General features: G+C 40.3%; 2 protein-coding genes across 2 annotated transcripts; one reads left to right on the plus strand and one right to left on the minus strand.

Annotated features, from left to right (window-relative positions):
- Nucleotides 1-2,191: 2,191 nt before the first annotated feature.
- On the minus strand, nt 2,192-5,896 carry chmp3 (charged multivesicular body protein 3). Its single transcript, XM_012864535.3, has 6 exons — nt 5,750-5,896; nt 5,254-5,314; nt 3,698-3,877; nt 3,492-3,613; nt 3,243-3,357; nt 2,192-3,113 (listed from the first exon to the last, which is right to left on the minus strand). Exons 1-6 carry the CDS (start codon nt 5,792-5,794, stop codon nt 2,974-2,976), a joined length of 663 nt encoding a protein of 220 aa, XP_012719989.1. The 5' UTR covers nt 5,795-5,896; the 3' UTR covers nt 2,192-2,973.
- A 2,392-nt stretch (nt 5,897-8,288) lies between these two features.
- Nucleotides 8,289-27,650, plus strand: hspa4l (heat shock protein 4 like). Its single transcript, XM_012864532.3, has 19 exons — nt 8,289-8,603; nt 11,367-11,424; nt 12,233-12,373; nt 12,505-12,627; nt 13,462-13,561; nt 14,181-14,314; nt 14,390-14,634; nt 18,053-18,129; nt 18,227-18,378; nt 19,655-19,761; nt 19,861-19,994; nt 22,634-22,830; nt 23,968-24,042; nt 24,531-24,674; nt 25,613-25,738; nt 25,816-25,923; nt 26,585-26,704; nt 26,784-26,945; nt 27,022-27,650. The coding sequence occupies exons 1-19, from the start codon at nt 8,497-8,499 to the stop codon at nt 27,196-27,198; spliced, it is 2,487 nt and encodes an 828-aa protein (XP_012719986.2). The 5' UTR covers nt 8,289-8,496; the 3' UTR covers nt 27,199-27,650.
- The last annotated feature ends 123 nt before the right edge of the window (nt 27,651-27,773 follow it).

Below are 27,773 nucleotides of genomic sequence, written 5' to 3' on the forward strand. Positions count from 1 at the left end.
TTAAAGTCATAGTTCACGATTCAACGATAAGAAAGAGAGATGGACAAGAATGGCCTCCACGGGAGAGCCCTGAGGTCAAAACCCATGGTAATCAAGAGGAAAACAAAGACCCAGCTCCCATTTGTGTAAAAGAAAAAAACACAAATAAATAAATAAATAAATAAAATAAAACATTATGATTTCCTAGAGCGTAAATATCCTGTTGACTAAAGAGACAAACGAGGAACCTTTTAGAATGTTTGTGGCTCGTTTCATCTGTCATTAAACTAACTTGGCATTTTATGAAAACAGCGGCATTACCAATAATCAAACATGGCGGCAGTAGTGTGATGGTCTGGGGCTGTTTTGCTGTTTCAGGGTAACAGAAAATACTAAAGTAGAGAGCTGGACCGTCTCTCTGTGACCATTTTATCAAGGTTAGGGTTAATATATTCAGCAGGACAACGATCAAAACCACACCTTAAGGGGCAACTCTGAATAGCTAGAAAAATGCATTAATTTTTATTAAATGCACAGAATTAAATCTGTTAGAGATGCTGTGGCACCTTTTTGTTGTTCTTGGGATAAACAAATCATAAATAATATTTAAACGATCGTTTAGAAACTGTAAACTTTTGTATCAACTCCACTTATATTAGAATTGAAACAGAAGTAGCAAAGAGCAGAATCAGCTCCCCTACCCTCCTGTGGTGGCAGGGGGTTAGGGGAAGCTGCCATTATGGACATCACAGCCCAGTCCTCTTTTTTTTAGGTGTGGTTTATAACAATTAACCATCTAACTTCAATAATAAGCACATGGCATGGAGAGAAACCTGTCAAAACGTTCAGGAATGGCCTAGAAACCATGAACAGATTCACTGTTGGCGCTGCGTTGGCTCGGCTTTCTCCAGGCGGTGGCCCGCACAACAAAATAAAGGAGGTTTGATTACAGGGCAACAAAACCTGCAGAGGACCACTGTAGCAGGTGGAAACCCGATCCTTTTGTTCATTTTAAAAGCTGAGGAAACGTTTGGAACACGCTGAACCCAAGGTGTATCACATCTCAGAACATCGGGTAGTCTTAGCCTTGGTAGGATTAAAATAAAGCCCAGAAATGTTGTCAGTTTGTTAGAGTCTTAGCTTAAGTTGGTACAAAACTGTCCTAGACCTATATGAAAAAATTATTATAATATTTTGTTAATTATAAATGGAGGTTATCCAATATGAAAATTTGTGCAGTTATTGGCATATTAGTAATATTTTAATATTGATTTTATGGCCAATAACTGATATTTTCTTACTCCAATCCAGCATCACTGTCACATTATCAGACAAATACCACATGACCTCCCCTCCCCTCTTCCAGAAACACACAAACAGCAACAAAATGAAAATAGACAATATCAGCCCAGTTTTACCTACACTGCATAAACGGAACTAAAAATAAGTCAAATTTTCTTGAAATTAGTGTATTTGTCCTTGATTTGAGAAGGTAAACAATATTATCTGCCAATGGAATGCGTATTTTGACCCCTAAAATAAGATAATTAGATATTCTGCACTCTAAATAAGATGATGGACATGAGTTATTCCTATTTCAAGTGCAAAAATCTCATTCCATTGGCAAATCATCTTATTTACGTGCTCAAATCAAGGACATATACACTACTTTCAAGAAAATTTGACTTATTTTTACTTTAGTTTTTGCAGTGTACTGGATAGGTTAAAAAACGTCTAAGATCAGCGGATACAGTGCAAAAACTGAGCTAAAAACTAATCAACATTTCTTGAAATGAGTGTATCTGTTCTTGATTTGAGCTGGTAAATAAGATTATCTGCCAATGGAATGAGTATTTTGACCCCTAAAATAAGATAATTAGATATACTGCGCTTGAAATAAGATAATGGAGATGAAGTTATTTTATATTTTAAGTGCAAAAATCTTATTCCATTGGCAGATTATCCTACTTACCTGCTCAAATCAAGGACAAATAGTAATTTCAAGAAACTTTTACTTATTTTTAGTTCCGTTTTTGAAGTGTAACGATGTTAATGTTGATGCAGTCCATCCCTAAGTAGAAATGCACGGTAATTTACCGTGACTATCTAGCCCGCTCCCTGACCTGCTGAGTGAGCCGTTCGCAGCCTTTTCCACTCCGAGCTTTAACTGTGCGATCAATACTGAGAGCAGACACCGGTGAAGACCTGACAGTTTTCTTCTTAAAAGGTTTATTGGTTATTTGTCGTCGCCCGTCCACATAGAAAAAAAATGTACACACAATACTTAACGATACATATGTTCTGCAGCAACCACTTACTCTACTTCCTGCGAATCTTCTGTTGGAGAAAAAAAATCAAGCGTGACTCAAAGTCAAGCGCTGAACGAGCTGAAGCTTATTGCGAAACATGGGTAAAAGTAGCATTTTATTGTGAGCATACGCAACACTTATGACCACATAAAGAACAGATATATTCGTGAATATACACCAAATTAAACGGGTAAAAGAAAGATCTGCCCATCACCTCTAGTGTTTCAGATATTGCAGGCTGATTAATCCCTGGTAGGCTGAACGGATGTTATCCTCACAGAACGTATCCTAAGAGAATAAAACTTCTGCTCAAGATGATGATCCACAGCTGGTCACTTTGTAAAGTATGAGAGTGTTTCAGTACTCGTGTACTTTAGAGAACAAGAGAGAATAACCATTGTAGGCACAGAGGGCTGTTCATACTTACATTATATACACCCCATAAACCTTCTGATTGACTTTGGAGAATAAAGACATACAGTAGCTAGAGTCACCGCAAATAACAGAAAAACGCCGCCCTTTTTATTAGGCAGCATTCAAAATAAACAACAGAACTTTTAACAGTCGCAGCACAATGTTAACCCAGATGACAACGTAAAACTAGAGCATGAAGCAGACGATGCTCAGCGCTGTGAAGAATTATTTCTGTCCCCGTGCAAACTGACTCCAACACCTGCAGTGTCCTCTAGCTCCTCAGAGCTGCCAGTCTGGACTGCATGGCTTCAATGTCCTCCTCCGACTCTTCGTCCGAGGCGGCGGCTGCTCCAGCAGGCTGCAGATCTGGAAGGGCGTCTGTGACTTTGCTTGGAGCTTTGCCCAGAGCCCCTAACAAGGCAGAGCACAACCCAACATGTTTAGTTTCACTGGTTTAAAACTAAATTATACTTTAGAAAACTTGAGAAATTAAGATCTATAACAAAAGGGATATTTGAATTTCCTTTAAAAATCCCCCACCTGCTGTAATCTCAAAGAGGATCTTGTCAACTTCCTCCTCTGCTGCTTCCTCCATCTCCTCGCCGTCTTCCATGCTCTCAAACGTGTCCTCCAGCATTTCCTCGATGATTCCGGCCTAAAGGTTTTGTTCCGGAGGAAAAATATAGAGAGGTATGTTAACTTTCCCCTTTATTGATAACAAGTGTTAATCATTAGATTCTTGTTTTATTATAGCTTGGTTAGAAGTTCAAACAGCTGAATCCTGCTGACCTTCATCATCTCCTTTGAAAGCTCCCTCATTGTGGCCTGGATCTCTGGGACTTTGATTAGACTCTGCATGGCTTTCATGACGTCTGTGCTCTTCTGCAGGGCGCCAGCCACACGAACCAAAGCTAGAAGACAGACAGATGCGTTTCCTCACCGACTGCTCAGACCACAAAACACGGGCGCGCTCGAGGCTGCGCTCCATCACTCACCCAGTTGATTCTTCATGCTCATAAGCACCGAGTTCATTTGAGCTTTGGATGCGTACAGTTTTGTGACGGCCCGTTTGGACTGAATCATTTCCTTTGCGAGGATCACGCAAACATCTTTCTGTCCCTTTTTGGCAGCATCTTTGATGGATCGTTTAACTTTTTCCTCCTCTCTTTGAATATCTGAAAGAAAAAGGGCAAGTTAGCAACAACACAGGCAGCTAACTACAACCTGGGTACCATCGTTGTTGCCTTTAATCCAGTTTATTAACATAGCACCATTCACAACTAGTGGCATTACAAGGTACTTTGCAAGGAAAAAAGGGAACAACTGATATCATTTCTTAACAACATAATATTAGCTCAATAGAATACAATAAAATCATAACAGTTTCAGATTCAATAAAATATGCTCCATTTCAATTCAAGGCATAAGACAAAGGAATCAAATTAGGTTTAAATTGGCAAAACACTATCCAAGGAAGCCCGGCTGATTGTATGGAGTCATTGACTTTGCAGCAATCTCTCCCCCTAAATAAGTAAGTAGCGACATAAGAAAGGATCAACTCCCTTTAAACAGACAGAAACCTCCAACAGAACCAGAAACGAGCTCAGGGTGAGCGGGAGTCTGCCTCAATCGACTGGGATTTGAGAGGACAGGAAGCGAATACACAAAACACTGAAACACTGGTTCAGGGGTACTTTCTATGCAGAAAGAAAAAAGTATGCGGTGTTAACGGCAGCAGTAGCGCTCTTAGTTTCTTCCTCTCAAAGAGAAACACAGTAAAACATCTAATCTCTAAAACAGTAGTAAAACACACATGAACATCAAAAAGATGTAATTTAAAACAGGGCACGCACAACAGTTTTTAATCAAACTTATATTTAATAGAATTTGTTTACGCACAGATATATAATATCTTCCATTATTGCTGCAAGCTTTCTCAGAAGGAGGGATTGCTGTTAAATTAAAAGACTCAATTCAATATACTGGACTTCCTTTAATAATTTATATTGTTCTTTAATAAAAAAAAATCCCAAACATAATTTGACTCTACAACATTAAAACAAGGACAGAACTGGAATTCAAATAAGTGACTTACAACCGCTCCATATGAGACTGAGAGGGACTGATTTGAATGATTGTATTACCCATTTCCTAGACGAAAACATGCAGCTGTTTTACTTTTACAGTACCTTGGGGTGACATTTGTTGTAAATTGGTGCTATAAAAAATAAACTGAAACGAATTGGGCTACTCTTTCTTGCTCTCTTAACGTCGAGGGCTGTGATTGTTTTTGTTGTAAATGTTGATAAATGGTGAAAACGGTTCCTAAGCTTCAATGCAAGTCTGTAAACACCACAAATACAAGTAAAGCACCCTTATCTCCCACTTTTTCTGTGTAAAACAGCAATATCCATGAAAAACAAAGTCAAATCACAGTCTGGTTATATTTTGGACTGCTGCTTTTGGACTTGTTTGGGATATTCCAGTAAAAACATGTTAACCACTGTGGTTTTGCTCTTTAGTAATTTCCAGAGCTTCTCCAGAACCTTACCTCGAATTTGTCTGTCAATCACTCTCATCTCCTTTCTAATTTTCTGAGACCACTCGGTAATCTGAAACGACAACGTTGGGAAACAAGCTGAGTTTTAAACATCAACAACAGCTGCACTGTGCTTGGAAATATCACAACATTAATGTATTGATAAAGCTGCGCTAATGTCAGAGCGGCAGAAACGTCATCCGGGTTTGTTTACATTGATGGGACTGACAGCTGAGAGCTAGCATGCAGGCTAACAGACGTACCATCGACAACACTGCGTAAAAGAATATACATAAGTAACAGCAGCAGCTTGTTTTTTTAACGGAATGTGGATCAGTTATTCAGTTAGTAACAGTAGCAGTGTTGGTATCGACAGAAAATATTACAGCTTGCGGTGGTCCAACTGACAGCTAGCGTTAGCCAGTCGAGCTAATTAATCTCCTGCAGTTGTCTAATTACGAGCTAAAGTCAAAACAGACAGCCCAGATATTCCCCGTAAAGTACTCACAAGCTCTTTGGGGGGTTTATCCGGTGTCCTGCCGAACAGCCCCATGTTGTGTGCTGTGTTTTAACCGAACCGAAGCCTCTCTCACTCCAACTAGCTAGCTGGGCGAGCTTGTTCTACGAGCACTTCCTGGTTTCCAACCGGGTCACGTGGGCTGCGGTCAAACATGAAAAAAAACTTCAGTCCTTATGGTTCTCACCACCTAAACAAAGCAGACACTGTTGGCTTGTAACTGAAATCGAACGAGACACTTAAAACAAAACAGTATATTCAAGGAAAAATAAGGAAACCTGAACGCGTTTTCTTTCTTTCTTTCTTTCTTTCTTTCTTTCTTTCTTTCTTTCTTTCTTTCTTTCTTTCTTTCTTTCTTTCTTTCTATCTATCTATCTATCTATCTATCTATCTATCTATCTATCTATCTATCTATCTATCTATCTATCTAGACTTAGACAAGTTTATATGTCATTTTGTATACACAGAGTGCGTACAGAACGCAATTTCGTTTGCATACAGCTCGAAAATTTCAGTGAATTGCAGTAAATTACAGAGTAAAGTAACTGTACAGGATAGAATTTCAGGATAAAGTGCAGTAATGATTTCGCAGTACAGCAATTGAAATGTAAACAATGCAGTACAAATACAGTACAGTATCTATCTATCTATCTATCTATCTATCTATCTATCTATCTATCTATCTATCTATCTATCTATCTATCTATCTATCTATCTATCTATCTATCTATCTATCTATCTATCTATCTATCTATCTATCTATCTATATTTGTAAGTTGTGATAAATAGGTGAATTGTGCCCTCTGGTTCGGGGGTCAGTCACCAAGCTGAGGAGTTTTAGTATCTTGCATGTTGTGATGAAGAAAGACCTGAGGCAAAAAGCAAAGCTCTCAATTTACTGGTCCATCTACGTTCTGACCCTCGCCTATGGTCATGAGTTACGGATCTGATCAGGATTTGATGAAGATGTCCTAGGATGCCTCCCTTTGGCTGTTTTCTGGGTACATACCACTGGAAGATGACCCCAGGGGAAGACCCTGAACTCACTGGAGGGACTGTATATCCTGTCTGGCCTGGGAACACCTTGGGGTCCCCCAGAATGAGCTGGAGGGTGTCACAGAGGAGAGGGATGTCTGTGTTTCCTTCCTGAACCTGTTGCCCCAGCGATCCAATCTTAGATAAGACAATTGATGGATGATTTCACAATTGATGGAATACAAAAAGAGGACCAGAGTTGGGCAACTAACATTAACTTGAGTCCGGTTTGAAATAACTGTACTTCTATGAGTATTTTTTATTGTACCATTCTTTTTAATTGTGCTTGAGTTATTTTAAAGTGTAATTACACCACAGTCATTTGAGAACAACAAATGACCACTCTACCTGCCTTTAGTTTCTTTACTGAATGAAGAAATGCAACTGACGAAATTATATAAATACACAGTCTATGTTGAAGTGAGACCTCTGGTTTTTAAACGAGCTTTATTGTTGTAATGTAACTATAAATCAATAATAATCTCATTTATTTTTCTAAATCTTATCCAGAACATACCACACACACACACACACACACACACACACACACACACACACACACACATATATATATATATATATATATATATATATATATATATATATATATATATATATATATATATATATATATATATATATATATATATATAGTCTGAATCATATGTGCAAATTTACACATTTGCACATATGCTTCAGACTGTTGAAATGCTGAAGCCACAAATGGACTCTGTACCACATTAGTATATTGCACGGTTCTAATAATACCCTCCTGGATACTGAATAGCACACTGTCTATTTCCCCCTGCATTGTCTACATTGTTACATTTTTTTACATTTTAATTGTTTACATAAATCGCTGCTGCATCTTTATCCTGAAAATTAGTGCAATCTACTGTGATTTTCCAAGCTGTATGCAAACGAAATTTCGTTCTGTACGCACTTTGTGCATACAAAATGACAATAAAGATATCTATCTATCTATCTATCTATCTATCTATCTATCTATCTATCTATCTATCTATCTATCTATCTATCTATCTATCTATCTATCTATCTATCTATCTATCTATCTATCTATCTATCTATCTATCTATCTATCTATAAATCAATAATAATGCCATTTATTTTTCTAAATCTTATCCAGAACTAAGCTGTTTGCTTTTCTTCTGTCTACACTAAACATAGTGTGTGTGTGTGTGTGTGTGTGTGTGTGTGTGTGTGTGTGTGTGCAGGTGAGGGCCGAAGCTCACCTGACCAGAGCAAACGTGCTCGCGACGTCACCGCCTCGCCTCAGTGACGTAAGCAAGGGCCACTTTCACCGTGAGGTTCTAGATTGTTCTGTGATCGATTGGCTGACGCGCCAACGACGTCCAGCACTCCGAGCGCGACGCGGCCAATCAGAGGGCTTCGGGGGCGGGTTGGAGCGGCAGCATCCTCCGCGTCAGAGCGGCACCGAGTGATGCTAGGGCCGCCTCGGAGTTGGAGAATCCGCTCTGGACCTCGTTTCTTCGGGGATTACTCTGAATGAGTTCGCTATAAACAGCTCGGCTTACGTAAGAGCTGCTCGTTCGGCCGCGCGGCGCCTGGCTTGGTCTGCGGAAACTACGGAGACCTGCTCGCAGTTTGCGTCTTCGTCCTCGCGTCAGTGCGGGTTTTTTGCGCAGGAGAAGTCGGAGACGGTGCATTCGCGTGTGCTCATCATGTCAGTGGTTGGCATCGACGTGGGTTTCCAGAACTGCTACGTCGCGGTGGCGAGGAGCGGCGGCATTGAAACGGTGGCCAATGACTACAGTGACAGATGCACACCGTGAGTATTAACGCCGGGCAGCGCCGTGGACCAGGGGGGTCGTTACGCAATAGTTTTTTGTAAAGGACGCACCGGCCGCACGCAGCGATGCTCATGCGTCAAGGGTTCTGGTGCCGCTGAACCGTGGCCCAGGCCTGGATGCTGATGGTTCAGAAGTTCCGCGATCATGACCTGCCGACCGAACGATGAAACCCAGAGGTGGCGCGGCGTTAATTGCGTGGCGCGTAAAAGCATTCCGCTATGTTTTAAGACACAGCGGCACTGGGCGTTGCACGACGCCGGAAAACTGCTGCACATCCTCAGAACTGCCCAGAGATGTCACCGAATCAGCGATGCTCAGCTCATCCAGGGCACCAGACATCAATCCAAGTTATTTTTTTACATGCTGGGCTCGGTGTGCGCAAACTGCATTTGCAGCATCTTCCTGCAGGGATGTGTGCAGCAGCACTTGACTAAATGGAGCAGTTGATTTTTTTTTTTTTTTTTTGGTGTATGTGTGTGGCAAGGTGAAACTAGGGAGTGCCTTGTCACTGCCAGCCAGTGGGAACTGGATCCCAGAGGCGGCAGCAGTCACAGTTACATGATATTTAATTCCTTACGGAGTTCGGCTGTTTTTGCTTTAATGTTTCACTTAAATATTTCAGATGGTCAAAAAAAAAAAAAAAAAAGTACTGTGAAAAAGTAACCCCCCTATGAATGAATGAATAATATATATAAGACAATCCAGTGAAATTATAAATTTAACACATACAAACATTATGCATACATAATAATAGGCCAAATATAATTACGTTAATGTATAACATATATAATTTAGTGATTGCGTCTGGAAAGGGGTATGAAGAAGTGAAAATTAATCATTTAATTCTACTTCCTAGTCTTTAACACCAACAATCTTCCTGATTCCTACTTTACTTTTGAGTCCATATTACTCAAAGTCATTCAGTAAACAAATAAATCAATATACTGTACATTAGAAATATACATATACATATATGTATATATATTCACATGTACTTACGCACATCTACATTAAGACACTTTCTACCTACAGCCCATAGCCCACATGACCACCACCACTGACATTTGCAGTACAAGTACAAGTACCCAGTGGTGTTCACTGTTCTTCTTATCTTATCTTTTTAAGAAAACCAGCTTGAGCTTTATCTTAAATAGTCCCATTAACTAAAAACTGCTTGTGTCACCCTTTTACAAAAACAAGGGATTGTTACAGTTCAGCCACACTGGAGTTTTTTTTTTAAATCATGAAGGACCCGTTTACGGTCATGCTATACAATCTCAGCTGGATTTAAATCTGAACTTTGACTAGGCCACTCCATAACCTTTGTTATTTTTTTTTTTATTTTTTTTGCCATCCAGAGAAGGAGTGTTTTGGTGTTTGATCTAGGGATGTACTTGATCTTAAGGTCACTGTCTGGTGGCCAGACGTTCTCCTCCTGGAGGTTTTGTGGTTTTCGTCACTTGTGGCAAGTCGTTCACAATTTTCTTCTTGAATATTTTTCTCTCTTTTGGCATATGTGAGACGGGTCTTTGGCTTCATTTTTGGTCGACAGTGGATTTCATTGCTGTTTCATGTTATTTCCATTTGTGGAAAACGACTCTCAGTGTGGTTCAACGGCGTCCTAAAGCCTTTGAAATGGATTTGTAACCATTGTTTCGTCAGACTGATAGATGTTAGTGACTTTTCTTCTCATATGTTGTTGAATTTCTCTAGATGAGGGGATGCTGTGTTGCTTTTTGAGATCTTTATGCCTGCTTCATGTTGTCAGACAGGTCCTATAGAAATATTGTTCTTATTCTCTATGTCAGACAGCCATCAGCCTTTGATGTGGCTAGTTCCCCAAAAAATATGATTAAAATTTTTTTCATATATGGCCACATAAGATTCCATCCATCCATTGTTTTCCGCTTATCCGGGGTCGGGTCGCGGGGGTAGCAGCTTCAGTAGGGAGGCCCAGACGTCCCTCTCCCCGGCCACTTGGCCACCTCAACTGGCTCCTCTCGACGTGGAGGAGCAGCGGCTCTACTCTGAGTCCTCCCCGGATGACTGAGCTCCTCACCCTATCTCTAAGGGAGAGCCCAGACACACTACGGAGAAAACTCATTTCAGCCGCTTGTATCCGGGATCTCGTTCTTTCGGTCACGACCCAAAGCTCGTGACCATAGATGAGGGTAGGAACGTAGATCAACCGGTAAATCAGCTCTCCCTTTAGCACAACAGACCGTTATAGCGCCTGCTTCCTCTTATCAATCTCCCATTCCTCTTTTCCTCATTCATGAACAAGTCTCCAAGATACTTAAACCACTCCACTTGAGGCAGGACATCCTCCCCAACCCGTAGAAGGCACTCTACCCTTTTCCTGCTCAAGACCATGGCCTTGGATTTGGAGGCACCCACAATACCTTTTTTTATCCTAGTATCTAAAATAATCAATTTGCAAAATTGCATTTTGTGTTTACTCTGATATTAGAATTAGTTTGATTATTTGAAATGTTCAAGCATGACAAACAAGCAACATCAAAGGAATGTGTGCGCCTGCAGGAGCTTTTTCACTGCACTGTTGAAGCATCCGGGTAGTTCCTGTTCTCCTTATTTCAGACAGGATGAGCTGCTCCAGTTTCTGGGTCTCCCCCAGACTCCCCAGTGACATTTTTCTAATCTCAGCATTCAGTGTGTAAAACATCCAATCCTTCATATCTTACACCCCCCTCTAAAGGACTCGTGTGTTTGATTGTGTTTAGGGCGTGCGTGTCTTTGGCCTCCAAAAACCGGATGATTGGAAATGCAGCCAAGAGTCAGGTAAGATCAGATCTACTTGTATTCTCACCCTCCATCTTATTGGGTACCTTTGTATGTTGTTAACCCTAATAGAGCCAATCAGAAGGCAGCTCATTAAATTAGGCAACCAGGGTTTTTTTTATGAAAAACCCATTGCTGGAGTTTAGCATCAGAATGGAAAAGAAGGAGGGTTTGCATGGTTGTTGGAGAATTTCAGAAACTACTGATCTCCTGTTATGTTTCATGCACCGCCATCTCTCAGATTTACATAAAAACAATCCAAATTGGAGAAAATAAACAATGAGCTGCAGTTTTGTGGACAAAAAAATCCCCTGTTCATGTCAGAGGAGAATGGGCGGACTGGTTTAGGGCGATGGAAAGGCCACAACAGCTGAAATAATCAGTCGTTAGGACCAAAGTGTGCAGGACAACATTTCTGTGCAGCAAACATATACAAGCAGAGGACCACAGGCTGCAATTCACACAGACTCAGCAGCATTTGGCCAATAGGTTGGAAAAAATAAATCTTTCCTGGTCTGACGAGCCCCCATCTCAGCTGCAAAGATCAGATGGTCGGGTTAGAGAAAGCTTGGATCTGTCCCCTAAAATGGTATGGAGGATATGTTCTAGGATAAAGCTCCATGTCACAAAGCTTAAGCCTTCCTAAAGCGCTCTGCTGAACGTGACAATGAGTCCACTGTGCTCCAGCGGCCTCCGCAGTCACCGGATCTCATGCAGCGGAGCAGCTTCGGTGGAAACGGGCTGAGTGAGTGTCTTCTGGTGACCATAGCTTTCCAAAGATGTCTCTTCTGCTGTCTTGTTTTATCAGATTATAACAAACTTCAAGAACACCGTGCACGGCTTCAAAAAGTTTCACGGCAGAGCGTACGATGACCCGTTTGTCCAATCAGAGAAAGGCAAACTGCCTTACAGCCTGCACAAGCTGGCCAATGGAAGCGCTGGGATCAAGGTAGAGCACTTTATCCCCGTTTCTTTTTTTTCGCCGCTCCTCTGTCTCCCAGCGCATCATGGCCCCTTTGAACGAAGGCTCCTCGCTCATTTCTTCAGCTTTGACTTTTCCTCGCTTTGATCGGTCTACAGGTGCGCTATTTGGACGAGGAGAAGGTGTTCACGGTGGAGCAGATCAGCGGGATGCTGCTCACCAAGCTGAAGGAGACGTCGGAGAGCGCGCTGAAGAAGCCGGTGGTGGACTGCGTGGTCTCTGTGAGCGACTCGAACATTTCAGGCCGCTAGTCAGCGTTACCCTCGGAACGCTACCGGGGGGGGGAAGTTAATTCAATTCAATTTTATTTTATTAATATAGCGCCAAATCATGAAACATGTCATCTCAAGGCACTTTACAAAGTCAAGTTCAATCAGATTATACAGATTGGTCAAAAATGTCCTATATAAGGAAACCAGTTGATTGCATTAAAGTCCCGACAAGCAGCATTCACTCCTGGGGAAGCGTAGAAGCCACAGGGAGAGTCGTCTGCATTGTACATGGCTTTGCTGCAATCCCTCATACTGAGCAAGCATGAAGCGACAGTGGGAAGAAAAACTCCCCATTAACGGGAAGAAAAACCTCCGGCAGAACCGGGCTCAGTATGAACGGTCATCTGCCTCGACCGACTGGGGTTACAGAAGACAGAACAGAGACACAACAAGAGAAACAAAAAAGCACAGAAGCACACATTGATCTAGTAATCTGTTCTACATTAGATGGTAGTAGCGGGTGAGCCGTCTTTTCTGGATGATGTCACAGCTAACAGAACGTCAGACCAGGTGTACCTACTATGAAGATAAATGAGAGAGAACAGAAAGTTAAAGCAGAAATGACGACACATAATGCATAATTGAAGAACAGTAGAACTCTATAGAGTGAGAAAATTAGATCCTGATGTCCTCCAGTAGCCTAAGCCTATAGCAGTAAAACTATAAAGGTAGCTCAGAGTAACATGAGCCACTCTAGTTATAGGTTTTGTCAAAAAGGAAAGTTTTAAGATTAGTCTTAAAAGTAGACAGGGGTTAACTGACCTCTGGCTGGTGGTCTTGCAGGTCCCGAGTTTTTTCACAGACGTGGAGAGGCGGTCGGTCCTCGATGCGACGCAGATCGCAGGGCTGAACTGTTTGCGGCTGATCAACGACACCACGGCAGGTCGGTGCTCTTTTTGGTTTACGCTAGGGCTGGGCGATATGGAATAAAAAATAAATCTCCGATTTTATCATACCAAATCCGATTAATCGATTTTTTCCTCCTTTTTGTTTCATAAAAAGAAATTAGAGAAATTATTTTATAACTTTGCTTTTTATGTCAAGCATTTCGTCGGGGAGTTGACCTGGATTCAAAGTGCAACTAAAAACAAGCTGTTAAACATGCTTGTAAAACAAGATGGCAGCCGTGCCATTATAAACAATGAAAATATAACAAAACATTTGCTGCTAGTGGTATTACACATTGAGCTAAGAACAGGCTTCACTGCACTTGGGAACTTCAAACTAAGTTAAAAAGGAGGAAATGAAGTACCTCGTATTACTTAACAATATTTTGACAATAATTTTGCCTAAACATATATTCAGCATCACATGCTGTTCTCTTCATGGAAACCCAATGAGTGTATTGGCAAAATAAAATCAAGATTTTCCAAAAATGAAATCTTAAAGAATTGTAAATTCAAATTAATCGATTAAATCGATTTATCGCCCAGCCCTAGTTTACGCTCACGCAGAACTGAAGGAAAATGCGAATGAAATAAAAAAAACCTCATTCTGCACAGTGGCGCTGGCTTACGGGATCTACAAGCAGGACCTCCCTGCTCCCGAGGAGAAGCCCAGGAATGTGGTGTTTGTGGACATGGGGCATTCCTCCTTCCAGGTCTCCGTCACTGCGTTCAACAAGGGGAAGCTCAAGGTGAGCGTGCATCCACGTCTTTACACGTGATTTTCTGATTTAAGGTGTGTCTCAGTCATCTCCAACGCTCATCAGGTCCTTTCCACGGCCTTCGACCCGTACCTGGGAGGGCGCAACTTCGACGAAGCCTTGGTGGATTACTTCTGCGAGGAGTTTAAGACAAAGTACAAGCTGAATGTGAGGGACAACCCGAGGGCTTTGCTGCGGCTGCACCAGGAGTGCGAGAAGCTGAAAAAGCTCATGAGTGCCAACTCCTCCGACCTGCCTCTCAACATAGAGTGCTTCATGAACGACATCGATGTTTCCAGCAGGATGAACAGGTCCGTTTTTCTTTTTATATTGTAGATAAAGAACCCAGAATATAAAAATACAAACAATATGAACTGAGACCAAGATAGGTGTTCCACCTTCAATGTGTCGTATAACCTGTACATCTCTAATGCAAATAGGAAAATAAAAACCCTAATATTATTGTTGCATAAGAGTGCAACAATATCAACCATGTGGAGTCCTTTGACATTCAGCTCAGATTAATGCGGCCTATTTATATACCACCAATTCATAAAACACATTGTCTCAAGGCATTTTACTAAGTGAATTACATCAAATCTTACAGATTAGTTAATAAAGTTTCTATCTTAGGAAACCCAGCAAATTGCTTTGTGTCGTTGACTTTGCAGCAATCCCTGATACTGGGCATGCATGTAACGACAGTGGAGAGTAAAACTCCCCTTTAACGGGAATAAACCTCCAGCAGAACCAGAACCAGGCTCAGTGAGAACGACCATCTGCCACGACATTTATTGCATTTTTGAACATAATTAATTTATAACTGTGGCTGTGCTGATTTAAATGGCCAAAAATTTGGCAAGGTTGTGTATTCTGGGGGAAATTTCCATAATTTCTTAGAACCATAAGCGTTTAATTTAAGCACCTTAAAAGTTTTTTTTTTTTTTTTTAAAAACACCACTACTGCAACTGGATTTGTGTTTTTAATTTTGTTTTCATGCCCTGGTGTTAAAATTTAATGTCATGTTTTCTTCTTTTTCACCAGGTGATGATATTTTTCGTATTTATAAATATGTATGCACGGGATAGGAAAAAATTGCTTTGTTTGCACAAAAAAGCAAAAAAAAAAAAAAATTGTGCAGAATCAGTGTTGTTACGAATTTGTGACACTCTCAGGGTCAGATAATAATACTACATAATAATAAATATTTGTATATATGTGATAGAATATTTGATATATAGGAGAAAAAATTTATACCATTTCAGTGAAAATCGTAAAAAGCAGCTTTTATGTCCTTGCAACTCAGATTGAGAATAAATAATATTTATAATCAACTTTACATAAAAACTTGAATAACACCATCCCCTTATGAGAAACAAGACATTATTAAAGGGTAGAAAAAAAATGCTACTTTTTTTTCTACTTCTTAAAAATAACTAAAAATAGCATATAAAGTCTAAACAAATCTGAAAAAATCTATATTTACTGCATGTTGAGGAGTTTAAAAGAGCTTTTTGTGTCAACCAGAGGGTTAAACTGATAATGTGGAGGCACAACAGTCCTCAGTCTATCTGTAGGGAACATCCTGACCAGCCAGTATTTCTATATTTTGCTAAAATGCTCAGAATCTGTCAGAGTGTGTCCAGCCCTTATCAGGTCAGCCCACAGCTTTTTAATCGGGTTCAGGTCTGAGCTCTGGCCGGACCGTTCCCAAACTTTAATCTCTTTTTCGTTGAAGCCTTCCTTTTGCTGATCTGGTCGCTCTGGGTCGTTGTCCTGCTGAGAGGCGACGTTCCTCTTCGTGTTTCAGCTTTTTTTTTTTTTTAGCAGAACCCTAAAGGTTTTGTAACACCATTGAACGGTTAATAATTCACCCCAGCTGTGAGCCCACTTCCTTGTGATTAAAAACAGCCCAAAGCATGATGCTATCACCTCCGTGTTTGACTCTGGGTAAGGAGGGAAGCGTACTCCACCTTTTATTTGCTCACATCCATAAGAGTTGGTGAAGATTCTCAGTCCTCCAGGTCATAATCAATCCAAAAAAGGTAAAAAAAAATAAAATAAAAGTCCAGAGGAGTCCAATAGAAGTCCAGTTGTTTTATCTTTTAACTTTTTTTTGGATTGATCCATAAGAGGTTTCCCTTCATGCTTTTACGAGACTTGCTAAATTTGAACACTGGGACATCCAGTTGCTGTCAGTGTCCCACCGTAGTTTTTCCACTTGATGAGGAGTGTTTTCACTGTGTTCTCCGGTACATTGAATGGCTTTTGTACCTTCTCCTGACTGATACCTTTTGACAGGGAGCTCTCTCTGTGCATCACGGCCTTTGTTAGATAGCAGATAACTCTATAAGCTTCAACCGGTCCAAAATGCAGCTGCTGGGTTCCTCTCAAACATTCTCAAACTTGGCCATATTACCCCCGTTCTCTCCTCTCTCCACTGGCTTCCAGTTCGCCTTAGGGCCGACTTTTAAAGTCAGAAATCACCTTGCTCCAGCATATTTGTCTGAACTTTTAACCGTCTGCCGTAACGTCAGGGGCTCTGCTCTCATCGGAGCTTATAATCCTGCATGTTCCCAGGACTGGGCGCCAAAGATGGGGCGATCTTTCTTATGCTGTTTTTGAACGCTTTACCACCAGAGCTACGATGCATCACTGAGCTCTGCGTCTTTAAATCGCAGCTAAAACCAAATCTGTTCAGACAGGCCTTTCACTTCCAACTGTTCAACTGTGGATAATTTTTTTTTATTTTGTGGATTTATTTATGTCTATATAGTTCCTAAAACTGTTTTTAATTGTGCTATTATGCATTTTTTTGTTGCTTTTATCTCTTTTTATCTTGTTATTTTCCTTAGTGAGGACACTAGTCTTAGCGTCCTCACTAAGACTAAGAAAGTAGAGAACATCACCCCAGTTCTAAAGTCCTTACACTGGCTCCCTGTATCTCAGAGAATAGACTTTAAAATACTTCTGTTAGTCTATAAATCACCAGAACCAGAACCAGACATGGAGAAGCAGCATTTAGTTCCTATGCGCTACTGATCTGGAACAAACCTCCAGAAAACTGTAAAAGTGCGGAAAGCCTGAGTTCCTTTAAATCAAGATTAAAAACACATTTGTTTAGGACTGCCTTCGGCTGTTCTAGTTAAACTGTTCTACTGAAACATAGTAGTTTCCAACTGTTTTTAATGTTCTATTTTGTTTCTACAGTTTATTCCTACTTGCTTTTATTCTGTTTTATTTTCCTATATTTTAATCATGTAAAGTACTTTGCATTGTGTCTGTAATGAATTGTGCTATACAAATAAATTTGCCTTGCATTGCCTTATACATTTTTATATTTGATCTATTTTGTCTTGGGATCCTTGTGTTTGTATTTTTCATCTTGTAAAGCTCTTTGTGCACCATAAGGATTGTTGAAAAGTGCTATATAAATATGATTGTATGGCGATGTGACCAAGAAAATACATAAAAAAGCCTCCTAGAAAGGCTGAACTTCATTTGGCATTTATCCGATGCCGGCTCCTTTTTATTCCCAGTTTGAATACGGCCGATGATTCTCAACACAGCTGCAGCCTCAGTTACGAGAGGGTGTTTACACTCTTATGTGTGTCATCCAGTGTTGTGCAGTTAACGAGGCGTATTAAAGGTGGACAAATGTCTAATGTCAGCTTAACAGTGGTGTGTGGACTCTTTCTATCCACTAAGTGGTCTTTGCGTGTCTACAGGACTCACTTTGAAGAGATGTGCGCTCAGTATCTGATGAGGGTGGAGGCGCCGCTGAAGACGGCCTTGGAGCAATCAAGTATGAACCTCTGAAAATATCATCTGTGTCTGATGACAGCGAAGGGCAGGAGTGCAGCGTGTGTGTTTGTGTGTTTGTGTGTTTTTTTTCTGGACAGAGTTGAGTCGGGACGACATCTACGCGGTGGAGATCGTCGGCGGAGCCACGAGGATCCCGTCCATCAAAGAGAGAATCACCAGATTTTTCTCCAAAGACGTCAGCACCACCCTCAACGCTGACGAGGCGGTGGCCAGAGGCTGCGCGCTTCAGGTGGGCTGCAGCTCGTAGTTATTTTTTTTTGTTGTTGTTTTTTTTTATAGTGTCCTGTCTAGCAATGTGGCAATAGGAATTGATGTCTCCATGCCAGATTGAGCTCGACAGATGTTGCTTTTACAAGAGGAGCGAACAGCTTTCGCCATAATGCTCCGCTTGATTTATGCATGTACACTGCAAAAACAGACTTAAAAATAAGTAAAATGTTCTTAAAATTAGTGTTTTTGACTTAGATTTGAGTAGTTAAATAAGATGATCTGCCAATTGAATGAGTATTTTAACCCCTAAAATAAGATAATTAGACATCCTGCACTTGAAATAAGACGATGGAGATGAGTTGTTCCTATTTTAAGTGCAAAAATCTCATTCCATTGGCAGATCATCTTATTTACCTGCTCAAATCAAGGACAGACACACTCATTTTAAGAAAATATTACTTATTTTTAGTTCTGTTTTTGCAGTGTAGATAGCTTTATTGTGATTTCTGCAGGGAGAATTTCAAATTATATGGACACTACACTGCAAAAAGGGAACTAAAAGTAAGTGAAATTTCCTTGAAATCATTGTATTTTTCCTTGATTTGAGGAGCTAAATAAGACTATTTGCCAACGGATTAAGATTTTTGCACTTAAAATAGGAACAATTCATCTCCATCGTCTTATTTCAAGTGCAGGATATCTAATTATCTTATTTTCAAGATGAATTGTTCCTATTTTAAGTGCAAAAATCTCATTCCATTGGCAAATAGTCTTATTTAGCTCCTCAAATCAAGGAAAAATATACTCATTTCAAGAAATTTTTACTTACTTTTAGTTCCCTTTTTGCAGTGTACAATGGGAGAGTAAAGGAAGAACAAGAAGAGAGAGGGAAAAAAAAGAGAAGAGGTGAAAAAAAGAAGAGATAAAAGGGAGAGAATGATAAAACGTTCTCTGTCTGCTCCATCACCTGGAAAGAGATGCAAAAAAAACAGCACAACCAACAGACATAAAGCAACAGATACAATCGAGTAACACCTAGATGCCATTGCTAAATCATATGTATTATTATTTAAGCTGACATGTGTAATGTGATACCTGAAAAAAGAAAGTGAAAGAACATAAAAAAAAAAAAAATTATAAGCTTTCTGTATATAAGTGAACATTTAATACCTGGAACCCTGTACCTGTGGGAGTTTGTGAGAGTGCACTCGTAGTTTTGATGACTCAGGATTTTATTCTCAGAGCGCAGACAGTGCCGTAACCCCCTGTGTTTTTTGCTCTGTGTGTGGACGCAGTGCGCTATTCTGTCTCCAGCGTTTAAGGTTCGGGAGTTCTCCATCACCGACTTGGTTCCTTTTCCAATCACCCTCCGGTGGAAGTCACCCACAGAGGATGGGCTGGGGTAAACATTTCGTGTTTCGTCCTTGTTGGTCTGAGGTAAACCTGTGCTGACTGGAGGCGACGTCCAGGGTTCCTGACTTTGCTTTTTCTTCCACTGCAGGGAGTGCGAGGTTTTCAGCAAGAACCACGCTGCTCCTTTTTCTAAAGTGATCACGTTCCACAAGAAGGAACCCTTCGACCTGGAAGCATTCTACAGCAGTCCGCAGGAGCTCCCCTACCCGGACCACAGGATAGGTACTGGTGCTGATTCTGACGCTTCTACAGAAAAAGAAAACTGCAGCCACTGCAAAAACTAAAATCGTGATATATTTCAACCACACTGCAAAAACGGATCTAAAAAAATAAGTAAATTGTTCCTAAAGTTACCGTTTTTCTCCTAGATTTGAGCAGGTAAAGAAGATTATTTGCCAATGGAATGACTATTTTGACCCCTAAAATGAGATAATGAAACATCCTGCACCTGAAATAAGATGATAGAGATGTGTTGTTCATATTTTAAGTAAAAAAATCTCATTCCATCGGCAGATCATCTTATTTTCCTGCTCAAATGAAGGAAATATTACTTTTTTTTTTTAGTTTTTACTTCCGTTTTTGCAGTGCATAATTATGATTATGATTTAATTTAGACTTTTCTCTGCATTAACCACAAGCAACAAAAATGGGCGCTAGATAAAGATGAAGGACTATTTAAAACAAGAAATGTTACTGTTTTTATTATTCAGAATATTATTATTTTAGAGAATAGCTTTTAATTGAGTTGGGCATCAATCTTTGTTGAACATATAGTGCAACCAACAAACCGCTATGTAATGTTGAGATTCCTGAAAGTTTCTGGTAATAAAGTATGATTATATAAACTCTAAAACAAATAATAAAAATAGATTATCGCCCTGCTTCAACTCTCTTCCCTTCCATGTGGAGGCGAATTCGCTTCAAACGTATTACCGACACCTAAAGGACGTGTCTGATCCATTAATTGTTATGTAGCCAAAAACTGCAGAACTCTGCAATTTCAAAATTGCATTTTTTTAAATTGCGATTATATTGCAAATGCAATTAATTGTCCAGCCCTTATCCACAGAAGTTTAACTTGATCTTATAGCGAAGTGAAAAATATTTTACCCCTTTTTTGTCACACCTAAATGTTTCAGATCTCCAAAAACATTTTAATATCAAATATTACAGAGTAAATACTAAAAGTAAATTTTAAATGATGATTTATTTTATGTAAAAAGTAATTGACTCCCAAGCCTAATAACTGGTTGTACCATAAAAACAGCTATCAACGTTCATTGGAGGGATTTTCCAGCACAACCTTGTAAAAAGCAGCATTCATGGATCCCTCAGTCACAGCAGCAAGTGGGCCCTCACCAGGATTTTATTTCAGCGTCACGCCCCGTTACGCTTAAATATACTGCAGAGAACCCCGGGGCCAGGTCCTGATGCGGCAAACACAGCCCCAGACCATCGCACTACCACCACCATGTTTATCTGTCAGGATGTTGCTTGACTGAATGTTGTAGTTTTGCACCAGATGTAACAAGAGACACGCCTTCTCAGATCAAGATTTTAGTTTATTTTAATTTTTTTGGCAAATCTGAAACAGGGTTTGGCTTTTATTTAGCCAGCTGTGGTTTTGGCCCTGATATTCTTGTTAATTTGTGAGCTGAATGAATAATTAATGCTCTCTTAGAGTACTTTTGGTCGGCCGCCCGCCCCTCGGAGTGTTCTCCACTGTTCTGTGTGTTCTCCATCGGCTGATAATGGCTTTAACCGTTGTTCTCTGGAGTCCGAAAAGCCCCAGAAATGACTTTATAACCCTTTCCACGCTGATAGATGCCAGTGCCTTTGTTTCTCACCTGTTCTGGTTTCGCTTTAGAGCAGCTTAATCTGTTGCTTTTTGAGATATTTGAGCCTACTTCAGGCTGTCGGGCGGGTTCTGTTTGATTGACTTCTTGATTCTGCAGACCTTGCAGTAATCTGGCCAGGGTGTGTCCGGTGAAATTGAGCTTGGCTTTTGAAAAAAATGTTTAATCACAATTAATTCACAATTTAACAAGGAGAGTGTTTAGTTTTTCCCATGAGGCCAGGTTGGTTTAAACACCTTTTAACCCTTAATAAACAAAAAGAACCATTCGAAAATGTCTCTGTCTATTTACTCAGGGTACGTTTTTCGGGTATTAAAATTAGCTTGACCTGATTCATTTTTCTGTGTGACAAGAAAGCCTCGGTAGCAATTAGAAACCAGGCTTGTAGCGTTTGTCTGTGATGTTAATTTTTTTCGTCTGACAGCCAGTGTAAAGTCCTTCCACTGGCTCCCTGTATCTCAGAGAATAGACTTTAAAATACTTCTGTTAGTCTATAAATCCCTGAATGGCTTAACACCTAAATACATCACAGACTTGTTATCAGTGTATCAACCCTCCAGACCATTAAGGTATTCTGGCTCCAGCCTTCTCTGCAGAACCAGAACCAGAACCAAACATGGAGAAGCAGCATTTAGTTCCTATGCTCCGCTTATCTGGAACAAACTCCCAGAAAACTGTAAAAGTGCGGAAAGCCTGAGTTCTTTTAAATCAAGATTACAAACACATCTGTTTAAAATTGCCTTTGACTGTTCTAGTTAAACAGTTTTACTGTTTTTAATGTTCTTTTTTGTTACTACATTCTATCCCTACTTGCTTTTATTCTATTTTCTATCTACATTTTATTATTTTGCTATATCTTAATCATGTAAAGCACTTTGTATTGTCTTGTACTGAATTGTGCTATATAAATAAATTTGCCTTGCCTTGCCTGACAGAATAGTTTAAGGAGCCGCTGTGACCGAAGTGGTTCAGTAACCTGCCTTGTTTACCGCCTTCTGTTGCCAGGCTGCTTCTCAGTGCAGAACGTGGTCCCTCAGCCGGATGGAGACAGCTCTAAGGTAAAGGTAAAAGTGCGCGTCAACATCCACGGCATCCTAAGCGTGTCCAGTGCGTCGCTGATAGAGAAGCTCAAAGGGGAAGCAGAGGACATGCAGATTGAATCGGAGCCGCCGGCGCAGAACGAAGGCCGAGCAGAAGAGCAGGTAAGCCTCTGATCTCCACAGAGAAAACTGGTGCAACAGCACACAATAAGAGCCCTGAGAGAAGTATGCAGCATTTTTTTAATTAGATTTAGACAGTAATGCCCAATATATGTCGGGTCATTGCAGTTTTCTTTTAACATTTGCTGTCATTTTCTTAAGCCTCAACGGTTTCTGAAGGTGTTTTCGTTTTTTTTTTTTACCCTGTTGGAAGCCAATATCAGATCATTTTATGAAGATGGGTTTATTTTCATTTCCCTCTGGCCGGTGAATTTATAAGGCATTAAAAGGCTCCTAGGAACCTTTAATGTTGGAGTCTAGGGCTGCACAAATACATTTAAATACATTACTACTACTGTATAAAGTGTTGATGATAGTAGTTATGATTAACCCACATTTTTCTGTCTTCGTTCTTTCTTTCTTATGCAACATTACGATCACCTGTTTTGTGAGCTTTAGCACCAGTAAAAGAAAACATGCATCCGGTGTGGCAACCAGGACAGTGAAAGTCATTCAAACAGCCCAAATATGTTGTTGGCATGCACAATATGTATGCATCATGCTTGAAATCTAATAACCTATGAAATAAATTGCAATATTGAACACATGGGAACTGCGATGCTGATTGGGATGTAATATATCATGCAGCTTGAGTGTAATCTGATGCATAAAAGCAACATTTGCAAAGACGTCATGCTAATCTGGACCTTCACACTGCAAAAACGGATCTAAAAATAAGCAAAATGTTCTTAATCATAGTGTTTTTTTTCCTTGATCTGAGCAGGTAAATATGATCATTTGCCAATGGAATGAGTATTTTGACCCCTAAATTAAGATAATTAGACATCCTGCACTTGAAAAAAGATAATGGAGATGAATTGTTCCTATTTTAAGTGCACAAATCTTATTCTATTGGCAGATCATCTTATTTACCTGCTCAAATCCAGGACAGATACACAAGTTTTAAGAAAATTTACCTATTTTTAGTTCCGTTTTTGCAGTGCAGGTACTTTGTTTCAAACATTCTGTCTTAAAGGCTCGACCTGTTCCAGTTTCACAAAGAAAGTACAGTTTTTTTGTAGCAACAAGCTGAACATTCACCTGAAGCATTAGAAAACAAGGCCTGTTTTATTTGAACAGAGCAAAATGCAAGTGGAGCAGGAGGGTCAAGGCCAGGGGGACCAGCCGAATGAGGACAGCAGCTCCAACAATAAGGTCAGTCGGCCTTCATTTGACACACAAAGCCAGTTTTATAGTCTGTGGTCCCCGACTCCGGTCCATGGGAGCCCCTGTCCTGCAGGTTTTAGCGTGTCAATGTTCTACTCTGCAAAAACAGAACTAAAAATAAGTTAAAAGTTTCTTGAAACGAGTGTCCTTGTACTTTATTTGAACAGGTAAATAAGATAATCCGCCAATGGAATACGATTTTTGCACTTAAAATAGGAAGAACTCGTCTCCATCAACACTTCCTGTTGTCTAATGCATCAATCACAATTGATGCAAATCGGATCCTGGAGGTCTGAAACACACAATTCACACCGTCTGTTTAAATTGATTTTATTTTGACATAAATTGCAAAGAATTATATTAGTTATGGAATGATGTGTAGGGGTTTTGCTTTTTTTGTTTGTTCCCCCTTCTTGTTGATGCAAATGCAGCAAAAAGACATGTTTTATGAATGCGCGTGCCTTATTTCGTCCAAGGAAGGGGCAGCTGAAGAAAAGCAGGACGCAACAGCTGGAGGCAGCAAGCCAAAGGTCAAGGTGAAGAGTATCGATCTTCCCATTGTGGCCAACAACATTCGGCAGCTGGACGGAGACGTTCTGACCAACTTTGTGGAGTACGAGGTGAGAGATGCTGTCGCCGTTAACAAGCTGAGTCAATACGAAGAATACAGGGATTAGAGGGATTAAGATTGGCTCAATTAGTGTCTGCATCATTTCAGCCTCCAGCATCGTTCACACACATTTAATCAGATTAAAAAATTGTCTATTCTCTCAGTTCAGCTAAACAATAGCACTGCAAAAAGGGAACTAAAAATAAGTTAATATTTTCCTGAAATGAATGGGTTTCCTTGATTTGAGTAAATAAACAAGACTATTTGCCAATGGAATGAGTATAGTTACCCCTAAAATAAGATAGATTAGATATCCTGCACTTGAAATAAGATGGTGAAGATGAATTGTTGCTATATTAAGTGCAATAATCTTATTCCATTGGCAGGTAGTTTTATTTATCTGCTCGAATTAAGCAAAAATACACTAATTTCAAGAAAATTTTGCTTACTTTTAGTTCCCTTTTTGCAGTGAGTATGTTACTAACTTGTACAACAAAGGGGGAACTGAAAGTAAGTAAATTGTTCTTGAAATTAGTGCTTTTGTCCTTGATTTGAGCAGGTAAATAATCTTACTTTCCAATGGAATAAGATTTTTGTGCTTAAAATAGGAACAACTCATCTCCATAATCTTGTTTCAAGTGCGGTTTATCTAATTATCTTATTTTAGGGGTCAAAATACTCACTTCACTGGCAGATAATCTTATTTATATGCTCAAATCAAGGATTAATACACTCATTTCAAGAACATTTTACTTACTTTTAGTTCCCTTTTTGCAGTTTGAAAGCATTTATAGCATTTATAGTCTGCATGCTTGGTTGTGTCTCTGTGTCTCCCTGTCATGGACGGGACAGCTGTTCAGGGTGCACCTGCCCCTCGACCCAGCTAAACTGTAGATAATGTTTCCAGAGCACTGAATATTTTCTGACGTTTACTTTCCCCCCTTCCAGCGTCAGATGATTTGCCAGGACAAGCTGGTGAAAGAGCTGAACGACGCTAAAAACGCAGTGGAAGAGTACGTGTACGATCTGCGGGAGAAACTCTGCGGGATTTATCAAAAGTACATCAGCGAGGAGGTAACCTCCACATTTCCAGCGTAGCTTTTTATAACAGGGCAGGCGTACCAATGCAGTGCTCCTGTCGCTGATCGCAGGACAGTAACCGGCTGACGCTGATGCTGGAGGACACTGAGAACTGGCTGTATGAGGAGGGAGAGGACCAGCCAAAGCACGTCTATGAGGAGAAGCTGGGCGCTCTCAAGGTTTCTTCCTTCGTCTTTGAGATGACATTTCTACAACCTACTGCCAGTGCAAAAACTGACCTAAAAATAAGTCAAATGTTCTTAAAATTTGTGTTTTTGTCCTTGATTTGAGCAGGTAAATAAGATTATCTGCCAATGGAATGAGTATTTTGACCCCTAAAATAAGATAATTAGACATCCTGCTCTTGAAATAAGATGATGGAGATGAGTTGTTCCTATTTTAAGTGCAAAAATCTCATTCCATTGGCAGATAATCTTATTTACCTGCTCAAATCAAGGACAGATACACTAATTTTAAGAAAATTTTTACTAATTTTTAGATCCGTTTTTGCAGTGTGGAATCTGCACATGTCAGAGTTGCAGCACTGCAAAAATAGACCTAAAAATAAGAATTCTTTTCTTGAAATTAAAGTAAATAGGACTATTTGCCAATGGAATAAGATTTATGCACTTAAAATAGGAACAATTCATCTCCATTATCATATTTCAAGTGCAGTTTATCTAATTATCTTATTTTAGGGGTAAAAATACTCATTCCATTGGCAAATAGTCTTATTTACCTGCTCAAATCAAGGGCAAATACATTCATTTTAAGAAAATTTTACTGATTTTTAGTTCTCTTTTTGCAGTGAGTACTGATTAATATAACGTGGTTTTCCAGAGGTTCGGTGAGCCCATTCAAGAGCGGCACAGAGAGAGCGAAGAGAGGCCGAGAGCTTTTGAGGAACTGGGGAAGAAACTACAGCTCTACATGAAGTTTGTTGATTTTTACAAACAGAAGGTGAGCATTAATAATCTCGTCTCTCCTCATTGAACCGCAAACCTGTTGCCAACTGTCATGTGTTTTTTCCCCCCCGAAGGACGAGCGTTTCTCACATTTAACCCCAGAGGACGTGAGCGCCGTGGAGAAGTGTGTGAACGAGAACATGAGCTGGATGAACAACAAGATAAATGCACAAAGCAAAGCGGCAATAACTCAAGACCCAGTTGTTAAAGTAGCAGAAATCATCGCAAAAATCCAGGTATGAACAGATATCTGACTCGTCCTCCATTGAGTGAGGTTCGGTTTCCCTAACCGGCCGTTTCCGTCCGACCCAGGAACTGGACGACGTTTGCGGCTCGGTCGCCAACAGGCCGAAGCCGGCGGTGGAGGAGGCCGCTGAGGTCGGCGATCAAAACGGCGGCGCTGACAACGGCCCCACAGCAAGGCAGGAAGCGGACGGGAAGGGGAACCAGCACCCGAAGCCTGGAGCTAAACAGATGGAGGTGGACTGAGGGCCGGACTCTTGACAGTCATCACTGCGTTCTCCATCACGCTCCTCCTAGGAAGTAGAAAAATCAAAGCTGGGCTCATGTCTCAGTCGTCACCAGCGTCCTCAGTGGGTCGTCTTCGTGTCCTCTCCCGGTGGACTTTAAGCCTTCAAAACCCCTTCATTCCCATGTGTGACAGTGCTGTGCTTCAACCGCTCACATCCTCCACGTGCAAATAAACGAGTAACTGGTTGAGTTCAGATTATAGGAGAAAGATCCATCCCATCATCACCGGTAATCCCAAAGACCAGTAAGAATAGGAAGTGCTGTCCGAGCAACCGTTAATGCAGAACGACTAGTTCACAATGCGAAAATACAAATCCTGTATATGTATCTGTTTCTATTGGGTTCAAGTGTTGATTATGTCTAGAAACTGTAAATATGATTTTAGTAAATAAAATCAGGCTGCATAAATATGTGTATAAAGGTCTTATTCCTATTGTTACAAAAGAAAATGTGTGGAACATCACATTTGTTTGGTAAATTCCATATTTTTGTGAACTTCTCCTACTTTTGAGTAAAACAAGTTATTATCTTTA

Source organism: Fundulus heteroclitus, chromosome 19 (genome assembly GCF_011125445.2).
Source record: "Fundulus heteroclitus isolate FHET01 chromosome 19, MU-UCD_Fhet_4.1, whole genome shotgun sequence".
NCBI lineage: Eukaryota > Metazoa > Chordata > Actinopteri > Cyprinodontiformes > Fundulidae > Fundulus > Fundulus heteroclitus.

What these genes read in the sequence shown, in the direction of transcription:
- chmp3 (XM_012864535.3), bottom strand. Translation starts at nt 5,794, where the DNA reads ATGGGGCTGTTCGGCAGGACACCGGATAAACCCCCCAAAGAGCTT. An exon ending in ATAAACCCCCCAAAGAGCTT is followed by an intron (nt 5,315 to 5,749) that starts GTGAGTACTTTA and finishes TTGTCGTTTCAG; the next exon opens with ATTACCGAGTGGTCTCAGAA. An exon ending in GATTGACAGACAAATTCGAG is followed by an intron (nt 3,878 to 5,253) that starts GTAAGGTTCTGG and finishes TTTTTCTTTCAG; the next exon opens with ATATTCAAAGAGAGGAGGAA.
- hspa4l (XM_012864532.3), top strand. Translation starts at nt 8,497, where the DNA reads ATGTCAGTGGTTGGCATCGACGTGGGTTTCCAGAACTGCTACGTCGCG. An exon ending in GTTTCCAGCAGGATGAACAG is followed by an intron (nt 14,635 to 18,052) that starts GTCCGTTTTTCT and finishes GCGTGTCTACAG; the next exon opens with GACTCACTTTGAAGAGATGT. An exon ending in CCAACTTTGTGGAGTACGAG is followed by an intron (nt 24,675 to 25,612) that starts GTGAGAGATGCT and finishes CCCCCCTTCCAG; the next exon opens with CGTCAGATGATTTGCCAGGA.